We start from the raw sequence: 22,087 nt of genomic DNA, 5'->3' as shown, positions 1-22,087 counted from the left end.
TTCTGCTATGGCAACTAGGTCTTAGGGGGAACTTTGATAGTCTGTGTATAACACATAGAAACTGAGGGTGTGATTATGTGCAGCTGCTAGAGATTGCAAACAGCAGTTTTCATGAACAAAGGCACGAACTACAGCAAGGTGGAAAACAAGAACTGTGTGTTTCGATGAGAGAGTTCACTTTTGATTCATTTTTCTCTTAAACTTCACTTTCATTTCATTTCCACTCCAACAGTGAGGTGATTCTAGGAGAGAAAAGTTCTAGAAATCAGTTTATTCCCTACAGATTGAAAAATTCCATTTAATGTGTTAGAATGGACTTTATAGCTTAACCTGTCCTTCTTCATCAACCTGTAGGCTGGAGAGTTATAAGCTTCCGTAGCGTTTTAGTTTAAAGGAATGATGGAAGCTTGACTGGTTTAATTGTTCTGCACAGTTGAGTTGCTTTCTTCATGCTTTCCCTGGGATGGCTGTGCTTGATTAGTTGCCGAGTGAGACAAAACTGAAAAATGAAAGGAAGAAAAACTCTGACACAGTTTCCCCTATGTCTTTGTGTGATGCACAGACCTTTGAGAAGCTGTGGGGTTTGTTTGCTGTTTCTTTGTTTTCCCCAACAATATTATAAATTAACTTCTATTCCAGTGGGGAGTTGGAATAGTTTATAAATTCAAATTTCTAATATTTTTTTTTATGCCGTCGAAGTATGACTAATCAGAAGTATTGTCTAGAAATTATAAGGATGGATTTCTTGATTTACTTTTTCTGAATTACTCCCCCTAAATTTTGTGTGAATAATTCTTTTTTTCAGCATCTTTATTAAAACACTGAAAAATATTTTGATGAAAATCTCTCATTGTGTCTCTGGAATTGTCCTAGTTGAAACAACAACTTCTATAACTTTTTATCATTTTGGAGGCAGGAAGTTAAAAACTAGATTCACAGAAGTGTTTAGTACCATAACCTTTTTGTCTAAAAACTATGTGCAATGGTCTAGCTTTATATAAAATACACACCATAAATCCAGATTAATCACTCTTACTTAATCCGATTGCTAAATACCTTACTTCTACATGCCGGAACAAAAATTCACATCTGAATTTTGAGTTGCATCAACAGGAGGTTATGCAGTTACATACTGCTTGGTAATACAAGTGTCCAGCCATTAGTCGAAGACTTGGAAGAAATAAAGGATCAGCAAAGGATACCAGCCAGTGTGTTAAATGTCCCAGTAAATTTACATGGGAAATGAATAAAAGTATAAAGTAACTTTAAATTGCAGCCTCACTGTGTGTATCGGGACAGTTACTCATGAAGCATGCTTCTGATAGTGACAGGGAAGGGTGATTTTTAGAAGCACAAATTAATTGTAGTGTCTTTATCATTGCATTATCAGTGATGGATTGCTGTAAATGTTAAGCTGAACTATTAGTGAAGGAATAACAATGCTTAATTATTCTGAACCGTGTACTCCTGAGCCCTGTTAATACTTGATGAAGGCCCAGCTATATTACTCTTAGATTAGTGAGTGCATCCTTCCTCATGAACTGTGACAATAGTCTTCTATTCCCATGATACTGGGTTACGGAAGCTACCTGGAGAGCAATGTCATTTTGTTGGGAAACGATGACTTAGCATCTGTAGTCCTTCATGTACCAATTTAGTCTCATTAGTGACCTCATTGTCTCCGCTCTCCAGAGGGTTGGCTCTTTTTCCTTTAGCGAAGGCTTATGTAAAATAAACTTCCCTCACATTACAGTAATTCCTTCTCTTCCCCTTAACCAAATGTCACTGTGATGCTGACTTCTTTGGGGAAATATGGTTTTAGCTGAAGTACTTTGAATTCTTTGTAGGTTTACAATACACAGACAAATCATCCAAGTTATTTTAAAAATAAAATAAAAACGCTTGATTAATCTGAACCCAGATCCTCAATCCATTCTTTTAATCCTGTCATGCACAGTGATGCCTGGCCTGTTCATCTGCAGAAAGTAGACTAGTTCCTGGGTGAATACAGACATGCAAATATTCACAGCCACTGGAGTCATGGGAGAAGCTTGAATAAGAATAAAGAAGCATCTTGCAGAAAGAGGGAGTGAAGGGTCATTGTTATTTAAAGTAAAAGGGAAACAAGGATCAGAAGTTCTGTGCGGTTTTGATACTAACAATGTAGAGCTGTAAGGGCAATAGAGGATCCTGAGAGTTCATCAGGAGAGAAGGAAGCTGACCAGTAGATCTCCTTCAATAAAATGTGGAAGGTAAAATGGCAGGGTCAGGAGAAAGCTGATCTCTTTCCTGAATGCTAGGTGGCAACAGATTCTGTCACAAAACCTAGCTGTGAGAACTACACAGAGTAGATTGCAGATGACATAGGCAAAGACAGCATAAAGGTGGAATTTGTGTAAGAAAATAAAAACAAAAAATTAGGTTATATGGAAAGGAGTAATTAGGCAGGAAGAGAGGCTATTTTTTTTCTTTTTTTCTTTTTTTTTTTTTTTCCTTTTTTTAAGGTGACAAGTGGCTTTGCCAATCATAGTGTCAGATCTTCAGCATCATTGTGCTTCCTTGGCATAGACTCCCTCCCAATGGCTGCACGACTTTCTCAGTCTTTGGATATTTTGAAGAGGCAGAATAGAGGCTTTCTCCACAAAGTTGGCATAGTTTCCTATTGTAAGCTTCCTTCTTATTTAAGATTTTGAGCAGACTATCTGTATGGAGAAACCCTTACACAGAGCAGTCAACATATTCCCCAGATCAGGGAAATGTCTTTTGGTTTGTCTGTCACTGATAGAGAAAAAAAACCAGCAACCTTGCGTCAGTTAGCAAATTGCTGCTGGCTAATTTTTTTTCAGGCACTAGGAATGCTCTACAGTCCTCTTCATAGTGCAAGCTGAGGAAACTGAGTTTCCCCTCAATAACTTCAGGCCCCATAGCTTCAAATGACCAACAGGTTATCTAAAAATAATATTCCCAAAGCTCCTTCTCATTTTTGAACATCATTCTCTTCCTGAGAACCTCTGTTCAGGAGAGCTAAGGTTTCTCCTTACCATACTGTTAATAACGTAAATGTTCCTGCCATGTGAGGACAGAAATGACTGAAATAAAGATGTATTGTAAATTACTTATTTCAAAAGTGTTCATGACTTCTGAGCTTCTGTTCTTTTATGTTGAATTGTATCTTTCACATCTGATTTTGTACTGTGTGCATTTAAAAGTACATATATAGAAATAGTAAGTAAGTGGAACTGGCACACAACTAATTTCTTTTCTGGAGTTCAGCTGTTCTCTTTTTGATGCCAGACTGGAACTTCTTCATGCTGTATGTGTGTAACTGTGCTCACAGTGAAACATACACACATTGACTCAGTAAGAGTTTCGTCCTGCAAGGAATTAACAGCTATTGCCAAATACTCTGACAGGAAACACTATGAATTACAGAATCGACATGCAACTGCACACTGAGAAAGCTTACATCATATTTCGTTCCAGAAATTGCATCAGTCAGAATTGACTGAAAATCAGGAAGAAAAAGAATGCTGAAATTATTTCTTTTAAATTTTCAGCATTTCTGTTTTTCAAAACAACAAAAAAAAGTCCTGAAGAGAATTTGATGGTGTCCAAATATCTGGTCACTGAAAAACTGAAAGTAGCAAACAACTGGTTAAAAACAAAAGAATGTCTGTTTACATTCACGGGTAGAGCTTTAAATCCTGCAAGTGGAGCTGTGCCAGTGACTGGGCTGCCTGTACTCCACATGTGTGTAGTTTGTTGCTGCAAAACACTTGCAGAGTGACAGCCCCAAGCTGCAGTTTCTACCAGAGCAAAAGATATGACTTTTTGACTCTTACACTTGCTACTTAATACCAAATAAGCTGCTTAATTACCAGAGGATTATGGGTGAGGAAAAACAAATGACAAATCCTGGCTGCTGGCAAAAGACCACAAACAATAATGCTAATACTCCATTTTTAACATCTTTGCAGATTTCAAACCTGTATATATATGACACTGTCCTGCTGTTGGCAAATGCCTTTCATAAGAAGCTGGAGGACAGGAAGTGGCACAGCATGGCCAGCCTCACCTGCATCAGGAAGAACTCTAAACCCTGGCAAGGAGGACGATCCATGTTGGAAACCATCAAGAAGGTACCTTTTCCCTGTGTTTCCTCATCTTCATTTTCTAAAATACTTGCATTAGGCAGTATTTCCTTCTGAGATGCGCACTATGCTTGCCAGCACCAGCAGTGCCTTTTCAAAGCAATTTCAAAAGCTGTTTCTGAACGAAAATAGTCTTTGATTGTTTTTGTTTCTTTTCCATGACATAATGGGCATACTTGAAATGCAGTCAATGAGTTTGTTTACCGAAACTACCAAGCTAGTAAGATTTTCAAGTACAAATAATATCCTACTGAGAAAGTGTCACTGGTTAGGAGGTAAAGCAGATTATTTTACTATTTTATAAGGTTGCAGAACTGCACTTAGGTAATGTTCTATGGAATTTGCTGTTGCACTAGTATTATCATTAATATAGTGAAATAATGTAAATGAACGTGAGGAAACCCGTAACTCGTCTAGTTTGTATCCTGCCGTTGCAGAACTGTTCCCTATGACAGTCTCTACAGTGCTTTATCCGATGTTAAGCTCTCACGACTTCCCTGTGATTATTATTTCATACCATGATCATGCTTATGCCAAGATCCTTTTCCTTTTCTTCAGTTTTTAAAAATGTTTTTTCTTAGTTATTCCCTTTCTTTGTGACATTTACAGCCTCCACATACTTAGAGATCATTTTCACAGACTTCCAGGTCAGTATTAAGTCAAAATATGCATAGGTTAGTAGTTTACCCTGCCCTGTAAGTTATTTGGTTCAGTCTCCTTATGTTGTTGATGTTTTTCATAAAACTGCCTTCTCATTTGTTTGCATGTACTTCCTGGTAATGTATACTTACATTTAAAGTGCTGTCAGTGCCTTCATTGGAAATAAGAACGAACCCAGGACAGTAAAACAATTTTTTTCTAAAAAAATAAAGGTGCTTTATTTATGGCTTTCATTAAATGGACATAAAAAGAAATTTAAAATACATTATTGTTTCATGAAGTTGCTGTTGTGCGTTAGGTCTTTAGCTACACCAGAAATTATGATGATGCAGGTAAAATGTACAGCTCCTTTGAATGCTGCTTATTTTTTCCCCAGTCCTGTGTCAGTCTGCATTAGCTCCAAAAAAACAGTTCACAGCCTGCTTTGGTGGCTGTCCCCAGTTTCCATTCTAATAGTTTGAAGTCATGAGACTGCAAGGATAATCCAGGACATTTCTTTTTTCGGGAGGAGGATATGACTTTAAGGGACTCTAAACTGTATTACTCTTCTACTATCAAAGCAATTTCAAATTCACATTTGGCAGTCCCATGTATTTTAAGCTATGTTTCAGGCAAGGCTGGTTCTGGGACTTTTCTTATCAACTTGCATTTTGTAAATACTGTTGCACAATTTTTCATTAATAAACTAAGAGGTATTTTTACTTATCAAATCCATATAGGATGCCTGAGCTGGAAAAGTCAAAATACACACTTCCACTTTAGGATTAGAATTTGGTATCTGAGCTGGAGTTTCAGGCAAAGTCTGGTAGCCCTAATAGCATCTCTAAATTTGGAAGTACTCCACCATGGAAAGGGCTGCTGACTGTTTTGCATTACAATTATTTGCTTGCTTGTGTTGTTTGTGGATGTGAGACTGATCCCGTTCTCCTATATAACCATCCTCTGTGTCATTTCTTACCACTATCTCATCTCTTTGCATCTCAAATGGAGTTTATTCCTTTCTTTGCCACATCGTCCTAGCTGTCAAACACCAGGGAAATTCCTGACATACACCAGGCTTTCATCCTGTTGCTTTTAGGTTTCTCTGCTATTTGAATGAGAGGGCTTTGCTAAGAAGGCATTTTATTGGTAGAAATTGGATAATCCAGATACCCCTTGTACTGCATTGTGCTGACAGAGATGACTTTCTAGAATTAACAAGCTAAAATTGGAAGTTACAAATTTAATGCAAAATGAAACACAGAAATTTCCTCTGTGTGTGTATGTCTGTACCATTTGAATCCCTAGGCAGAGGAAAGCTAAAGATGGCAGCTGAGAGATAGAATTGCACTAGAAAGAGGAATTCTGCTTTAGCTTTGTGGTCATTTTTGTTTCACTAAAGCACTTATGTAGAAGAACTTCAGGATCACAGCTGTGAAATTAAAAAGTTGACATAGATGAATGTCTGATTAAGTAGCAGAAAAACAAGAAAATTAGAAAGTAATTAAAGGAAAAACAAAAAAACACTTCATGTCTCCTCTTGAGAATGCTTCCATTTTTCATATTTTTTTTTTCTTTAAACATATTTTGTTTCCTGTCATCTTGGAAAATCCTCTAAAACCAGCTGAAATAAAAATTTTTTCGCAAAAAATACCAGTTTACCTTAATTTTGAAAGAAGACAGGAAAAAGTTACCATGTGGTATTCAAAGATATAGTGTATAATGGAATGTCATAGGAAGATACTGTTATAGTTTAGGGTGAAAATACATTCTGACATTTCTTTAAAACTCCTAGAAAAAGAGCTTCCATCCTCTGCACAGCTTTAACTCTACCTTCATAATGACCTGTATAGCAGATCTGGAATCACTGTCTTGTCCCAGGTTGTCCCTCACCTCTGTGTGGCTTTAGTGGCTGTCTTATTGTAGCCAGGTATGGTGGTGGTGGGGGAAGAGTTAAGGAAGAGATGCCCAATTCCACCCTGCCTCCCTTAGCAAAGGGCTAGCAGCTCATGTAGCTGTTCTGGCAGCAGCAAAGTGGAGGTGATGTTGCCATCTACTGCTGTGCACAGATGAGATCTTGCTGCTGAAAACGCAGGGAAAACCAGTTCTAGATGAAACTTTTCTAGAAGAAAATCTATCTTCTAGTATCAAAGATCCAGAAACAGGAATCTCTTGTAGTGTTTTAGCTGCAGAGGGAATCTCTGATTTCTGGAGGGGAAAGTAAGAAAAGCGATGGGAAAACTCTGTAAGCTACACACTGAAGAAGGTGAGAGAAGGGGATGCTGATGTTCTATCTGCAGTAGCACATGTTAAAAGTAGGAGAATTCTAGTGGTAAATAGACTAATTTCTTTATGATTAATGAGCTAATAAGGTAGAGTAGAGAATGAGGAGGAATTAGAGTTCCAAGAGCTTCTTGAACTGGTGAGATAGCTGTCTGAATCATTCACTATTGTCATTTTGTTAGTTTTTGCTGTTGAACATTTGATTCCTTCTTCGCTATTTCTACAAACAACTCCAAAAGCTGCTTTTTCTGTGTCAAGTCAGCTGGTTGGACAAAGCCTAAAAAAAAACACTTTAAGCCCACTACAATTATTAAAATCTAATATCTGTTTCTACCCATTCTGGAACTGAATAAATAGTTAAATTCATCAGGAAATACAATCCTTCTAATGAATTTGGCCAGCTCTAACAATGAGTTCTAAATTCACTTCTGTAATAGGAGCTATCCCCAAACACATGCTCACTTGTTTGTTTCTCAGTAAAGCTATTTCACTGCGAGAGAAAGAAGTATTACTAGAAAATAATTCTACTGTGGAAAAATTAATCTTCCCAAATAGCCTGAGAATAAATGTAAGTAGGATTATACGGAGGATAAACTCAGAAAAATGACATCAGGTTATGCATATACCCTCTCTCATGCTTACCTGATCTCTTCCCAGCCACATTTGTTTACCTCACTGACAAACAGCAATTTTTTAGTGCTAGCAGTAACGTAGATTCTATTCCTTTGCGGAAAATGAGCTGTACCTCGTGCTGTTTCATGAATCATGGGTGGAATTGTCAACTAGTTCTCATCTCAAATGTCAGTGATGTTCAGTGGTGACATGTAAAAAAGATGCCAAATTGTGTTTCAGGCAGTAGCTTAGGCTCTCTTCACTAGTGGCTAAAAATTGTGCAATGAGTTCAAAACTCAACAATGTCTTCAATATTGGATATTTTCAGCAATAAAATGTGAAACTCGTATTTAATGCTTATGGCATTTTTTTCCCACATGTAACAACATTTTTTTTCTTAATTGCAAAATAGCTAGTGTCTGAGCTTAGCCATATTTTGAAAAACAAAAAAAAAAAAGGAAGTTTGAAGAGAAACTGTGAGAGAAGTACAGTATTTTATAACTGATGACTGGCAAGCTGACATTCCCAAGTGAGGTCCTGACTGCTGAGTAAATAGTGCTTTTTTCAGGGACTTACACTATAGAAGTGCCTAAGCACATGTAAACTGTAGTTTATCTTGCCAGTATAGATGGGATTCAAGTAGGCTTTGACTATATTGCCAAGCTTTATAACAGCTCTGCAAAGCCCACAGCAGTGATCAGAAATGCAAGTAAAACATTTTTGTCCTAACAACTGACATTTCACTCTTCCGGTTTAAATGTGTCAGAAAATTGCATGGTTGCAGCTCAACCTTTGTGGAATTTGAGAGACTAGATAATAAATCTGTCTTCATTTTTCCCCAAATAGCATTTCTTCTGCAAGTTAAATGGAATGAAAAATTTCTTTTACTCTCATCCATTATCATAATTAATACTAAAATAACTTGGAAAAATCTCATCAGGATGTTACTGGATTAGCAGCTGTCATACCGATGGGCCATTTCCTCTGTGATCTCCTTCTACTACGCATTAACGGAGGGACAAAACACATACCATAAATCAAGTGTTTTAGAGGGAGCCACACTGTGAAAGACTATGCAGAAAAATTGGAGCAGTGTCCTGAAACTCATTCTAGGCAATACACTGGCCCACTCCATCAGCCCTAAGCAATAGCACAGCCTCATGTAAGCCTTGTAAGAAGGTGGTGTGGGACAATGAGGACTAGCAGAGAGCAAGAACAAGATTGCCTGGCCTGCAGGTGCAGCAAGGGTAGGTCCCAGGTAGGGAGAAGGCATCAGTACCTCCAAGAAGTCTTCTATCAGATTTAGTATCATTGTTGGTATTATATGGGTGGTTCTTCACTAGTTTGTCTTTCTGCCTCTGCCCTTTCCAAGCCAGGACCTTTCCCATCCAGTCTGAGCTCTTATTACACTATTTGCAGATGTATACAGTCTAAGACAGAAAACTCTAATCAAAGACACTCTCACATGAAAAATTTTCAAAGCGTGATAAAATTGCCACAATAGATGAATGAGACAAACTGTTGTTATGATTACTGCTGGATTTCAGACAAATAAAACCGACTAACAGACTTACGGCGTGTATCTTGCCCCAGCAGTTGCAGTTGTTTAAAAATCAAGGTAAATAAACTTACACAGTGGTTTTGGATAGAGATTCAATTCCAAAATATGGTAAGTAAGTGTGTCAACCTGTACTATATTTTAGGAGCCATGTATTTCCAAAGAATCCTGTGTTCTCTTGAAAAGTGGATTTCATTATTTCACATATAACTGAGATGAAATAATTCTTCAAATGATCTTTTTTTTATCATATTTTCTCGAATAAGGACAGAGGTTATAAAAAATAAAAAAAGAGTTGACTAGAATTTTAAATTTCTGTCTCAAGTCTCAAAATTTTTTTATATTTTACACGTGATTCTGTCTCCATGTCCTATAGATTATTGGGAACACTCTCAATCTAGACAATAAAATCCCTTTAATTCTCTATATCGAAAGCTCCCAGTTTAAAACTACTTTGTTAGAAAATAAGAAAAAAGGAACACACTTTCTGCTGTACAAAACATCTGCGCTAACAGATTTTCATTCTTCTTGTTCGATATTTCCTTTCTTTTCTTATTTTGTTCCAGATTTTTCCTTTTTTCCAGACCTTGCTTGTGGCTCACTTGAAATCATGGTGCAGCTCAGGTGGTCTATAACAACAGTTTAATTAATTTTCATTTTTTACTTACATCAGACCCACAGGTTTAATTCATGTGGTGGGGGAAAAAGTTTTAGGAAGTAATATAGTAAATGTGAAGTATAGTATAATAAAAGCAGTGTATGGTAAGGGGTCACAGTGGTATAAGACTAGGAACAGGTTTATACTGTCAGGGAGGGCAAGTCAGCAGAACAGGTTTTTATTTATGGTTAATGAATAGGATGTAGTCAAATTTAAGCTAGCAGAAAAAGTTTATATTTTTGAAACTCAGATATTTACCTAAGGATATGTTCAAATGATTTCGCAGGTAAACACAAGCTCACTATTGTCTTTGCTCTCAACCAGCCAGAGGTGTACTAACACCAATCTAAAGGCCGTGAAGGAGTGATTATTACAGGATCGTGTTCAAGCTAATCAGTAACCATAGAGACATACATCAAAACTGCCTGGCTGGCTCTCACTAAGGGCGAAATGACCTGGAGGCTTCCTGCAAATAACTATGCAGCTGTATCCTTAATCAGGATGTTGGGTTTTTTTCCTTTTTTTTTTTTAATATTTTTTCTGGTATCTCCTCCAAAAAGTAAATGATCTAGAAAAGATTAAAAAATATTTATACACAAAATGTTATCTTCTTTTTAACTGAAAGTGGCACTTCATGAAACATGTATGTATTATTCCCTAACAGTACTAGTTTCTAGTAAGTATTAAAGCTATTATCTCAGCAATCAACTTCCTTATTTTTATTACAACCATATTAATGTTTTGTAAAAGGATGACCACATTTTGTTAGTACATACTGACCTGCAATGGAGATGCAAATTTTGTACTCGTACTTGTATTTTCTCTAAACTGAAGATGTGGGAATAGAGCTTTTAAAATCATGATTCAGTAAGACTGGTGTGCTTAGATGGGTAGTTTATATTGCAAGAGTTTATTCTCTAGTTTTTTTGGTTCAAATAATAAAGCTCTTAACTGAAAGAGCAATCACAGCTGCAAAACTCTTGCCTTATATTTTGAAGAAAAGCTATGCATTTCATATGGTTTTACACAAGAGGTAGATTTTTTTTTCTTGTATATACTTAAAATATTGTTCAAGTGTTTTGGAGGAAGTGGGTCAAACATCTACTTTTCCCTGAATCTGAAAACTGAGGAAATTTTTTAAGGCTAAATGTTTTCATTGTAGGCATTTCCTGTGGCTTTGTTGATTTTACAGTTCAGGTCATCACAGTTCTTATACAAAGACGAAATGTGTGTCATGTGGAATTAACTCTGGAATATATTTTGACTATTACTGTGGCAGGTATAGCCCTTTCAACTCTGATTCTTTATAGTAACAGTTCCCCGCTTCATCTTTAGTATTTTAACACCTTCTGACAGAAATGTATAAAAGCAAAAGCGAGCTTGAAAATATGCTGCATTGTTGCTCATCTCACGCATTGTTAGTAGTAGAGTTAGGGAGGAAACCAGAAAAATCGCTATATTCAGCTAGAGCCCCTCTTGATTTGTGCAGATCACTTACACTGGCCTCAAAAAACACCTAACTTGATCCAAAACTCAGCCTGATCTTACATGGAAATCTCTATTGGGTGAGAAATGTTTGAGGGGCAAAAGCAAAAATAAACAAGCAAAACTATATTTTGTGCAATTTCTTTTATATATTTGTCTTCAGTTTTGCTTCTACTAAAATTAGTCGCAAAAGTTTGGGGGTTTTTTAATGTCCTTTCTGCATTCTTTTCCTACCATTAGCTCAGTATAACTATAAACATCAGGTGCTATCAGCTCTGGAGCAGTCACTGAAAAATATGCAGCCAACTTCAGAAAAACACAGTTATTTAGAAGAACTTAGCTGAAAGGAAAAATTCACCGAAAGAGAATTGGTTCTGTTTTAACCATAACCAGAACAGGCTACGGTGTCTATACGTATACGTTGATGGGTTGAAGAACAATAAATGGAGTGCAAATGCACTAAGAGCAAGACTGTTGTTTGTATGGTGTCTGCTTAGCGTTGCTGAGTTTGATTCTTCTGTGAAGACCTTAAATGATGCAGGAACAATTTAGGCTTCAGAAATTTTAGGTAAATGTGGTCTTTGGAAAACTGTCCTAATTCTGATAGTTGTGTATGTATTCTGCACAGTTAGTGCACAAATCTCTTGGAGAAACAAAAGCTTCTTAAAATTGGCTACTTCTAAGTTTCCACTCCATTCTCCTTTTTCTCCAATAGGGTGGAGTGAATGGCTTGACTGGAGATCTGGAATTTGCAGAAAATGGGGGGAATCCCAATGTACATTTTGAAATTTTGGGGACAAATTATGGAGAAGATCTTGGCAGAGGCATCCGCAAGGTGAGGCTACATATATCTGAACGAGACTACTGATTTTTTTTTAAAACTTGCTTGTGTTCCATGTAAATAGAAAAGTGTTTGATGCAGATGATGTGGTGTTGTGTATTGTGAAGAGGAGTAAGAAATGGGAGAAAAGTCTCAAACTTCTAGATACCCATCTAATTCATTATTGCAAAAAGGCCTTGCAATAGCTCATGTTGATCAAGGTGGTGCTTGTAATATAGAATGTTTGTAATACTAGAATGTTTCTGGTTAACTGTCCCAAAAGATCAATGAAAGCTGTTGTTGTGTAACCTTTGCAACCCATTTCCAAAATAGCAAGTTGTACATTGAATTATGTTTAGAGAACTCAGATTGACACTTGATACTTATGGTCAAAGTGGCATGCTCCAATTGTTAGCTGGTTAAAATTCATAGGTACAGAAAATGTGTTGTAACATAGACAAAATTTCTTTTATTTCTTGTCTTCATGAAATAAGTACATGATGTTTTAGTAGAAATTAACTTTTACAGAATACGTGTGATGTTATGTATTCAGCTGCAAGACACAGTCCAAATCGGATTGTTTGAGGCAATGGCGTACATCTCCAGAAAAATTTCTTTTCTTTTGTATTTCAGATTTGCTAGTCTGTAAAAATAAATTAAATTTCTGTGTAAGGAAGACTTTTCCAGGAGCAACTGTCTTTCAAAAACAGACCTCCTGAAAGATAATACCAAGATCTCTTAATTTAGTGTATCAGATCACACTGGATTTTGTATGTGAGGAAGCTGAACTGATTGTCTGAAAGCAAATGACAGAGAAAGTTATCTTAATATATGTAAACTGATTCCACGTGTCAGTGGTGCTGTATGATGAAGTACATCATTTGTCTGCATACCTTCTGCAGTAACAGATAAGTTCTCTGAAAGAAGGGAGAGATAAATAAGAAGTTAAAAGTGTCTCAATCCTGAAATTTCTCCTTGGCTATTCTCTGGAATCATTATTCCATTCGTGCTGTTTCAACTGTTATCAATACCTTAATGTACACATGTCCCTATAGCTTTGTCACCTTGAGCAGAGATCCTGACAGATGCGTTTGAAACTAAATGAAACAGGATCTTGTTGATATGTGGAGGTGTGGTTAGCAAAGTCTTTAGGTGACCAGAATGTTGGATAGTTCTTATTCCCTCACCTGTAAATTTAGTAAGTTTCAGCATATTTTGACTTGATTTATTTTCCTTGTGATGCATCAAGGAGCTATTTATTCTTTACAGCAACCAAGTAGTCCTTCCTAAGACAAATCTGTATATCTTCATTTGATTTAATTTATTGATTTGGGCTTTTTTTTTACTTCAGGCCTGTCTGGGTAAGTGTTTGAGTGAAGCATTAAATTGTGTTCTTCCATTTCATAAAAGAATAGAAGAGAAAGAGAGAGAGACCCACAGAAAGGTCTTGGAAATACAGAAGTACAAAAAGACTTCCTAGACTTTCTGACTCTTTTCCAATAGTGTAATTTAGATTTATTGTGCAAATTTAAACTACGGTACAGTTCACTTGGTCATGTGTAAGTTGCGGAAAACAAAGAGATAGTACAAACAGGCTTTTCAAACCCTCCTTGTTTACCCTTTGTCATAGTTCAAGGACAAAGAGACATTCACTGTCTTTGAAAGGAAGCAGATTTGAAGTTGATCAAAGAGAACGGAGTTTTGCATAGAGTATAATTAGACCTTGAAACTCAGTGTCACAAGACCCTGTTCAGGAGGAAAGCAAAGTTCAAAAGATACTGAAAGTATGTATTTTTTATGTTTGCTGAGAAGAGCATTTAAAATTAAACACAGAGATTATGGGAAAATTTTCCTGTTGAAGGTTGCACTATAAATGTCTATCCTTAGAGTTTTGTGATGCGCTGCAGCTGGTTAAAAAAAATAAAGCATCCCGAGCAGAACGGATTTAGTCTGTTCCAATTTTTTTTTCTAAAGAGCATGCCATGATCCAGAGGAAGCTTCAGAAAGAGTCCCAGTGTAGAGAAAGGAATTTTCTTGAGAAATAAATTTCTGTATATAGTGTGAGAATGTGATAATTTTTCCTGGAAGCATCTTTCAAAAACAATTCAAAATAATTTCAATTAAGTATCTTTTTTTTCACTAAATTTAATAATAAAAGGATTTTAAATAAATATGATATTTATAATCAATGTCACAAAGTTAAAAAAGACAACCTGGGGATCCTAAAACATAGAGAAGAAAATTTTTAAGGGGAAAATGCCATAAGCTGGTTTTACTCTTTTGACAATAATTCACATATTTTATCTTTGATTAGGTTTTACGTTACAGTGTAGAAACACTAGTGCTGGAAGAAAATCACAATAATTACAGGAGACAGATATTTTTTTGTTAGCTGCACTAAGTAAAGTGCACTTCATATTTTCATGTATTTAGTGGTCTGACTACAGAACTACCTAATCATTTTTATTTTTTAGCTCTAGTGGAAGCAGCTGCAATTAGCAGGCTGAAATGTCTAAACAAATGCATCTTCCCTAATTAACATGTTCCCAAGTACTTTTACAGGAGATAATAAAGGGTGAAATCATGACCAAAAGGCCCATTGAAGTCGTTGGGGCCAGAAGTTCACACCAAGTCAAGTGTGTAAATTTTTTTTTCCTCCCCTGAGGAATAATTATTTTAATTAAAACAAGTAAAGTTTTAAAATGCACTTAAATTTCTCAAGAGTCCAAATTCTGCTTGAAATCAGTTCTGATTGGGTTCCGGAGTCATTTGGTTGCTTCTGAAAAGCTCACTTATATTCACAGGTTAATATTCCTAGGACTCAAAAAAGCAAACAATTTAGGAAACAAAAAGAATTCACATTTGTGTGTCTTTTTGTTGGCCATATTAAGCCATGTATCTAGCAGACACTGTCTGCAAGTCAGCTTCAACTTTCATGGGCTACTGTCATACCCAGAAAGCAGCAGAGCATTCGTGTGAAAGTTCATTGTGTTGGGGACCTTTCTGTAGTGACAAATTAGCAAATTCAGGAGTGCAATTTGCCTGATATACAAATTTTCTATCATTATGTCTGTAAATGCCGTCTATCACCTTGCCGACCACAGATTGCTTAGGCTATACAGAATCACAGAATCAGAATAGTTTGGGTTGGAAGAGACTTTAAAGGTCATCTAGTCCAAACCCCTTGCAGTGAGCTGGGACATCTTCAACTAGACCAGGTTGCTCAAAGCCCCATCCAGCCAGACCTTGAATGTTTCTAGGGATGGGGCATCTACCACCTCACTGGGCTACCTGTGCCAGTGTTTCACTACCCTCATTGTAACATAATTCTTTCTTATATTCAGTCTAAATCTACGCTTTTTTTGTTTAAAACCATCACCCCTTGTCCTATAGCAACAAGCCCTGCTGAAATGTCCATCCCCATCTTTGTTATAAGCCCACTTCAGATACTGGAAGTCTGCTATAAGGTCTTCCTGCAGCCTTCTCTTCTCCAGGCTGAACAACCCGAACTCCCTCAGCCTTTCCTGATAAGAGAGGTGTTCCATCCCTCTGATCATTTTTGTGGCCCTCCTCTGGACATGCTTCAACAGGTTCATGTCTTTCCTGGGCTGAGGGCTCCAGAGCTGTATGCAGGACTCCAGGTGGGGTCTCAGAGTTGCATACTTGGAGTAACACAGTCAGATCGCAGCCAGACACTGCTTTTATTGACACTAGTGGTGTTACCATCCCAAAGGAACTGCAGAAAAACTCTTGCCTTTACACATCATGCTGTGGCTTGCATTTGTGCAGATATAGTTATATTCAGTAGGAGACAAGGGTGTATTTCTGACATTTCTCTCTTGCCGTTTGTCTGCTGGCATTTGGCATTTGAGTATGTATTCTTTGACATTTAAATTTCAGTGCAATACTTTTATCTATATTGTTGAAATAAAAGCTGCCATTCCTGTGAAAAAGCAGCCAACACACAAATGAACAAAAGGGAGTTGATAGCTCAGAGGGGTACTGTCTTATATCTTAGTGGTGTAAGAAAACAGCACTGTAGAAAGTGGTTTTCATGTTTCTTCCGTGTAATTCAGAATGGGCTTGTCCTCAAAGGTTCTGTACTACACCTGTTGAAGTTTAGAGGATTTTCTTCCTCTTCCTACACCAACTTTCTTACCATGTGTGGACATTTGGAGATCGTGGTGCATTTTGCTCTGCCTCCATTCCCTTGTCAGCATACACCCACCTCCTGTGCATTTCTCTTCTCTTCTGAAGATGGTTTCTGTCATTTCCTCCCAGTAGGGGAGTGAGATGATGTGCCGGCCTCTCGCATCTCTTCCTCTCTGCAGCAGGATGGCCATGTCAAGGCATTGTTTGCATTCAGGACACCGAGAGATGCATTGGAGCAAGGATGGAGCTATGGGCATGTGGGAAAACAGATGCCCTGGGTGGGGTACCTGGGCACTCCAGGAAGCTTTGAGCCCTCTGCATTTGTCCAGTAGGATTGTAGGGCTCTGTCCTAAATGATTTTGACTTTGATGACCTTAAGGAAGGAATGCTATCTGTTTTAATCTGAGGGATATATGTAGCACAAAGCATTTCATGTGAATGTGACTGAAGGCCTTTGGCCATAATGCCCAACAGATGTGTTGTTCCTCTCTCCTTCTGCCAGTGTAGATGGCAGGACCTTCGCTGTGGGTCAATGGATGCAGGTTTTTATTTCACAGATTATTGAGGGTTACATGGGACATTCTATAGCTGTGTTATTTGTTCAGAGATGGGAAAATTGTCTTGCATTTTTTGGCTTCATTCTAGTGAAATAATTGCTGCTTCCAGTTCATCTGAGAACAGTTGTGGATTACAATAGTGGCATTGCTTTGTTACGCGGTATATAATTTTTTCTTACATTTGCGTCATGAAGCAACGTGTATTCCAAGTGTATATTTTGATCTTGGGGAAGCTGTTGCCTCTTCTTATAAAGTTAAAACTTGTTTTTTGCATCTTTTATCTCTTATTCCCTTTTGCTTTATTAAGTAAAGAGAGAAGTTATACAGCTCTGCTGACACTTATTAAGTAAGACTATTTAATAATCAAGAGTGGACAAAAGATTTTCTTCTTGGTTAGCTTCTTGATTAGCTACTTGAGGCAAATGGTGGGTTCACCTGTTCCCTTTGTGATCATGAACAAAGTTAGAGCTCTGTAATTTGATACAAAAAAATGTATATGTATCTCAGCACCTGGTACTTTAAGCTGTGATCTGTTTCAGCTGTTTCTAAAGGCTGACATGCAACTTATGATGTGACTGAAAGACATGCTTGCAATTTACAGAGACTTTATTGGTGGTGTATTTTCTGGTGGGTTGAAAATAGATGTTGCTCTGTCTGACTGCTTTGCCTCCAGTGTTGATAGAAAAGATGGAACTGGCACAGTACTAACATGATACTCTCTCTAAAGTAACCTTAAATACACAAGCGGCCTACTAGAAATGAAATAAACTACTTAGCACTAAAGAGGTGATTAAACACCTTGGTGAACGGGGACCTGCTGTTCCAGTTCAGCACGGTACTGAAATCTGCTGTAAACCTGCTGAAGAATACCATTTCCTTCCTTTATTTAGTGCTGTGCAACAGATGAAGATATGGTGACTGATTTTTTACTTTCTGCTATTTTTTGCAAATCTTTTGTGAAATTTCAGTGAAATTGAATTTGGCTGGAAAGTGTTGGGAGTTTGCATGTTATCACAATGAAACTAGTGTTAGTAAAAAACTGATTTTCTTGAAAGTGCACTTCTGGTTAGCTTAAAAGTCAAACTAAATGCGTATCTGAGTCTAATAGAAATAAATGCCTCTACCCATAACTATATTCTTGAATTTTAAAAAATTTAAAAGTTTAAAAAATTTCCCTGTCTTTGCTTTTGAATAAAGCATTTTCTTTTAAAATCTGAGACTGTAGAGAGAAAGACAGACTGACTCAAAATAATCAATAGTGTACCATCTGGAGAATTTGTCAGGTTTTGGACTTTCTGAATCAGGTGGAGAGGAGGGAGAGGAATTCTAAATCTTGGTGCTGGACTGTCCAGATACCTGCCCTGACCCTGGGCTGTTTGTCTGGATGAGTGGGTACTTCCGTGACGATAACAAGTGCAAAGTAAAGAAGCCAGAGATGGATTTGTTGGCTTGGTAGATGCTGCCACAGGAATATGGAAGACCAAGGTTCAAATCCTTCTACTGATCATTAATAAATGCAGAGCAGAGCTGCTACCACAGGCAGTGTTGTGAGCAACCTGTTCCCCATGAATTATTCAGCTGTGGAGCACAACATCCACCAGGAATACATGAGAGCCAGAATCAGGTTTGTGAGAAAAATCACCCAAAACACAAACTCTCAAACTCCAAACTAATGCCCACAAAGCCAAGGCAAACATACTGCGATGGAGACATGCTGTCCCACCTGTTTCTCCCTAGAAGCAAGAGTCAGCCATGTCTGCTGAGCTCCAGTGTGCTCAGGCATTTGAACTTAGCGGGACCAGCTGTGAAACAAAAAAGTGATTTTAGGCTTTAAGATAAAGGAGTGTCCAGATTTCCCAGTGTAGAATAATAAGGTTAAGTGCCTGGGTTAAAATTCAACACAAGTAATTAAGGTACAGGTTTATGCAGTTTTCAGCATGCATGTGGATGGCTTTTAGCAGTGACATTTATAGGGCTAGAGGAAGAGGAATTTGAACCCCCCCAAAAAAATCTTTCAAGCCTCTGAGTAGCTGTAGCACTCTGGAATGAAGAGGGGTTTGCTCCTGCATTGGGAACAGTGGGGAAGCAGTGAAAATGCAGAGTGGCAGGAGTGGGAGAGTGCAGTGGGACCCTGGGGGGGAGCACAGAAATGCCCCTTGGGACCTTGGTGCTCTGTAGTATTTGCCTTGGCAATTTTAGCGGGGATGAGTCCATCTCTCTTTTGCTCGGAATTTCCAGTCTTGTCAAAACTGAGGTGAATGTTCTTGCTGAAAACTGCTTTCAGTGGATTGGGAACTGCCTATTTTGACTGATCGCTTTCATTATAAAGAGACAAATCTTTTTTATGTGGTTTAATTTGTGTAGTTTCATGAGTTTTATTCATTTTTGTTCATGGGGATAAGAGGTTACATTTTACTCATCTGTCGAAAATGCACTTGCGTTGACAGCAAAGAACAGGAGAAATATTTTCCGCTTTGAAAGTCATGTTTTTAATTTCCTTAAATATCTTGTTATGACAATGGAAACTTGAGAAAGATCAGTCAATATATAACAATAAAAAAAACCCTAGGAATTGTGTCAGTAACTGCTGTTTTCTGTTAATGCTGCTAGGCAAGAGCTTAACAGAGGCTCCTGTGTGATTATTCTGTGCTTCGAAATGGGCATAAGAGCAAAGAATGATACAGAACTTCATTCGTCTTTTGTAGCAGAGATTTTTTTTGTCCTGGAAAATTTTGAATAGCAGAAATAGCACAGTCGATTTTTAATAACTGCAGTGGGAAGGAGAATTTGGACTTGAATGTTGGTCAGGTTAATGTAGCATGTGAAACTTGATTCATATCCGTTAGACATTTTTCCTTCATTTGTGGGTTAATCTCTTCCTCTTGAACTGCTTATGGCTTTCTGCAGGTGAAACAGACCAAGGGGTTACATCACTTTTGTTTTTCCAGACTCAGTATTTGCAATTAGTAACCCTTTACAGTTTTCAGTAGGATTGTTTGGGCCACTTTTGAAGTAACTTTGCTATGGTTATATGGCTTTTTCTTCTACTTGAGTAGCTGTGAAAGCCTCCCAGTGAACATGAATCTGCAGAACGGACTGGGAAGTTGTGGCGAATTTTTATCCTCAAATACTTCAGCTGAGCGAATTAGCTTTGTAACTCACTTCAGAGATCTGAAGTGCTTGGGAGCTTTGAAGTGTCTCAGACCTGACATTTTGAATAATGTTAGAAGGAACTGTGTATGATTTAAGAATGGACTTTATGCTCCATTGACCTCTCAGGCAGTAATGCTTCTGTGCGATTTTGGAAATCCCATTAGGGACTTCACCTTTAGGGGAGCACTCAGTGGGTGCTGTTTCAAGAATGTGGTTCATCATCCTTGAAATTAATAGGATAAAACACTTAGCTCAACTTAGAATTACTTGTTTTAAGGTGAGAATTCTCAATGAATTATAGGTACCTTTCAGAATTAAAAATTTCAAAAGTTTTCAATGCTTGTTTTTTGGTCTTTAGAAGTGGTTTGTTTTCGATCAAAGATATCATCTGGTGAAAATTCCTTCTTATCACGAACAATTGTAACTGGAACAAACACACGTTTTTCAGTAGCAGGAAGAAGTAAGAAGTGCATTTAACCCTCTGTTAATCCATAAGAAGGGGGTGTGGTAGCTAATTTGTAATGTGAAGAGGGAGATAATAACTATGTCTTCAGTAAGTTAAGTATTTCTGTCCAAATTGGGACGTAAATTGGGTACCCTAGTCAAAAATTAATAGTAATTGGAAAACCATGTAGACAGGAGAGAGGGATGATAAAAAATTGAGCTGCTGCTTTTAACAGGAGACATGAAGAGATGGTAGTAAGAAATGGGTCATTTAACTTTAGCTTTTGAAGGTGGTGAAGGGTATTGTTCAGTTCTCAGAGTTAAGAGCTCAGTGCAGAGCCTTGCAAAATCTGATATGTCTAAGGGTTATAACACAGATCTTAATCCATAATACATGGAAGTATATCTAGACAGATTTCACAAGATTTGATAAATTGCTTTTTTCTTCAAGAAGCACAAGCCAAGACTGACACAAGTAGATCACCTGCTGTGTCCTGACAACCATATCTCCTCGTGATAATGAATCCTAGAACTGTAGAACAGCCCAGGTTGGACTTCAAAAATCCTCTGGTCCAACCTTTCACCAAATTGTTTCTAATTTTCACATTTTGTGAGGGACTTGTCCTTGAAGGCTGTGTTGTCTTGTAGGCTGGTGAATGTCAGGTGAGGCCCTATGGTACATCTGAAAGGCCTGGAAGACTCATATTAATCAAAACTTTGCTGGTAGAAATTTTAAAGTAAGCAGGAACGCTCTTCTTTTGCAGTAAGCTCTCTTTGTTCCAAGCTAGCCTGTTAGCAGAAAAATATGAAAACTTGTCTTACTAGACACTGAATAATCACGTATAGCACAGAAGAAAGGAAGGTGGTTTAGTTTTTGGGGGAGGGTGTGATTTTTGTATGTGTGTGTGTGGAAAGACTATTTCTTGAGCATGATGCTGAATGCTGCTTTGTTGACAGTAGTAGGCAGTATTTTCCTGCAGTGGGGTAAGTCGCCCCGGTAAGTCCAACGACCTTCACCACTGTGGCCATAGAGTATTCAGTGTCACATTCTACTGCAGCAGGGAGGACCCAAACCCAAATACTTGATCCCTTTAGTCCTCCCTCCACAGGCTGTGGGATCTGGAGGAGCTAGCCAAGTCATCAGCTGATTGGGAAAGTAGTTAATTGAACTCAATAAGAATGCAGGGCCTGTGGACTGCCACTGAGAGCACCCTCTATATATCTATATGTATATAACTATGTAATATCTAGCACCCTCAGCCTCCGCAGCCATGGGAGTAGATTTACAGTGGGCGGGAATGTGAAAACATCCATGAAGCTGCTAAAGACTCGCAAATTAATCAGAAGGATGTAGGCTTCTATACGCAAGTGTCAGAAAGAGTTACGTTAGCAAAAAGTCAATGGTCAGCTGTCCCCGGTGAGAGGAGAGCGGTGCCCATCAGGGAGAACAGCTTGGGTCGACGGGGAGTCTCACATTTGGGTTGGAACAGGAAATGCATGTGAGTCCAGTGGTTAGCTAAAGAGAAAGAGGAGACATGATGTGTTGAGCTGTGGAAATTGCTTTCTGCTGTTGTT

The 22,087-nt window shown here is 37.8% G+C and overlaps 1 protein-coding gene across 3 annotated transcripts in view; it reads left to right on the top strand.

Annotated features, from left to right (window-relative positions):
- Positions 1–22,087, top strand: part of GRID2 (glutamate ionotropic receptor delta type subunit 2) — a 769,355-nt gene that overhangs the window by 533,305 nt on the left and 213,963 nt on the right. For all 3 annotated transcript variants that reach the window (XM_009936971.2, XM_075421502.1, XM_075421501.1), the window contains exons 7-8: positions 3,978–4,139; positions 12,102–12,221. In XM_009936971.2, the coding sequence (XP_009935273.2) occupies positions 3,978–4,139; positions 12,102–12,221 (282 nt within the window). The remainder of the gene's footprint in view (positions 1–3,977; positions 4,140–12,101; positions 12,222–22,087) is intronic.

Source organism: Opisthocomus hoazin, chromosome 5 (genome assembly GCF_030867145.1).
Source record: "Opisthocomus hoazin isolate bOpiHoa1 chromosome 5, bOpiHoa1.hap1, whole genome shotgun sequence".
In the NCBI taxonomy this organism is placed as follows: Eukaryota; Metazoa; Chordata; class Aves; order Opisthocomiformes; family Opisthocomidae; genus Opisthocomus; species Opisthocomus hoazin.
Note: the sequence above shows the minus strand (reverse complement) of the source record. Positions and strands in the feature narration are given on the sequence as shown.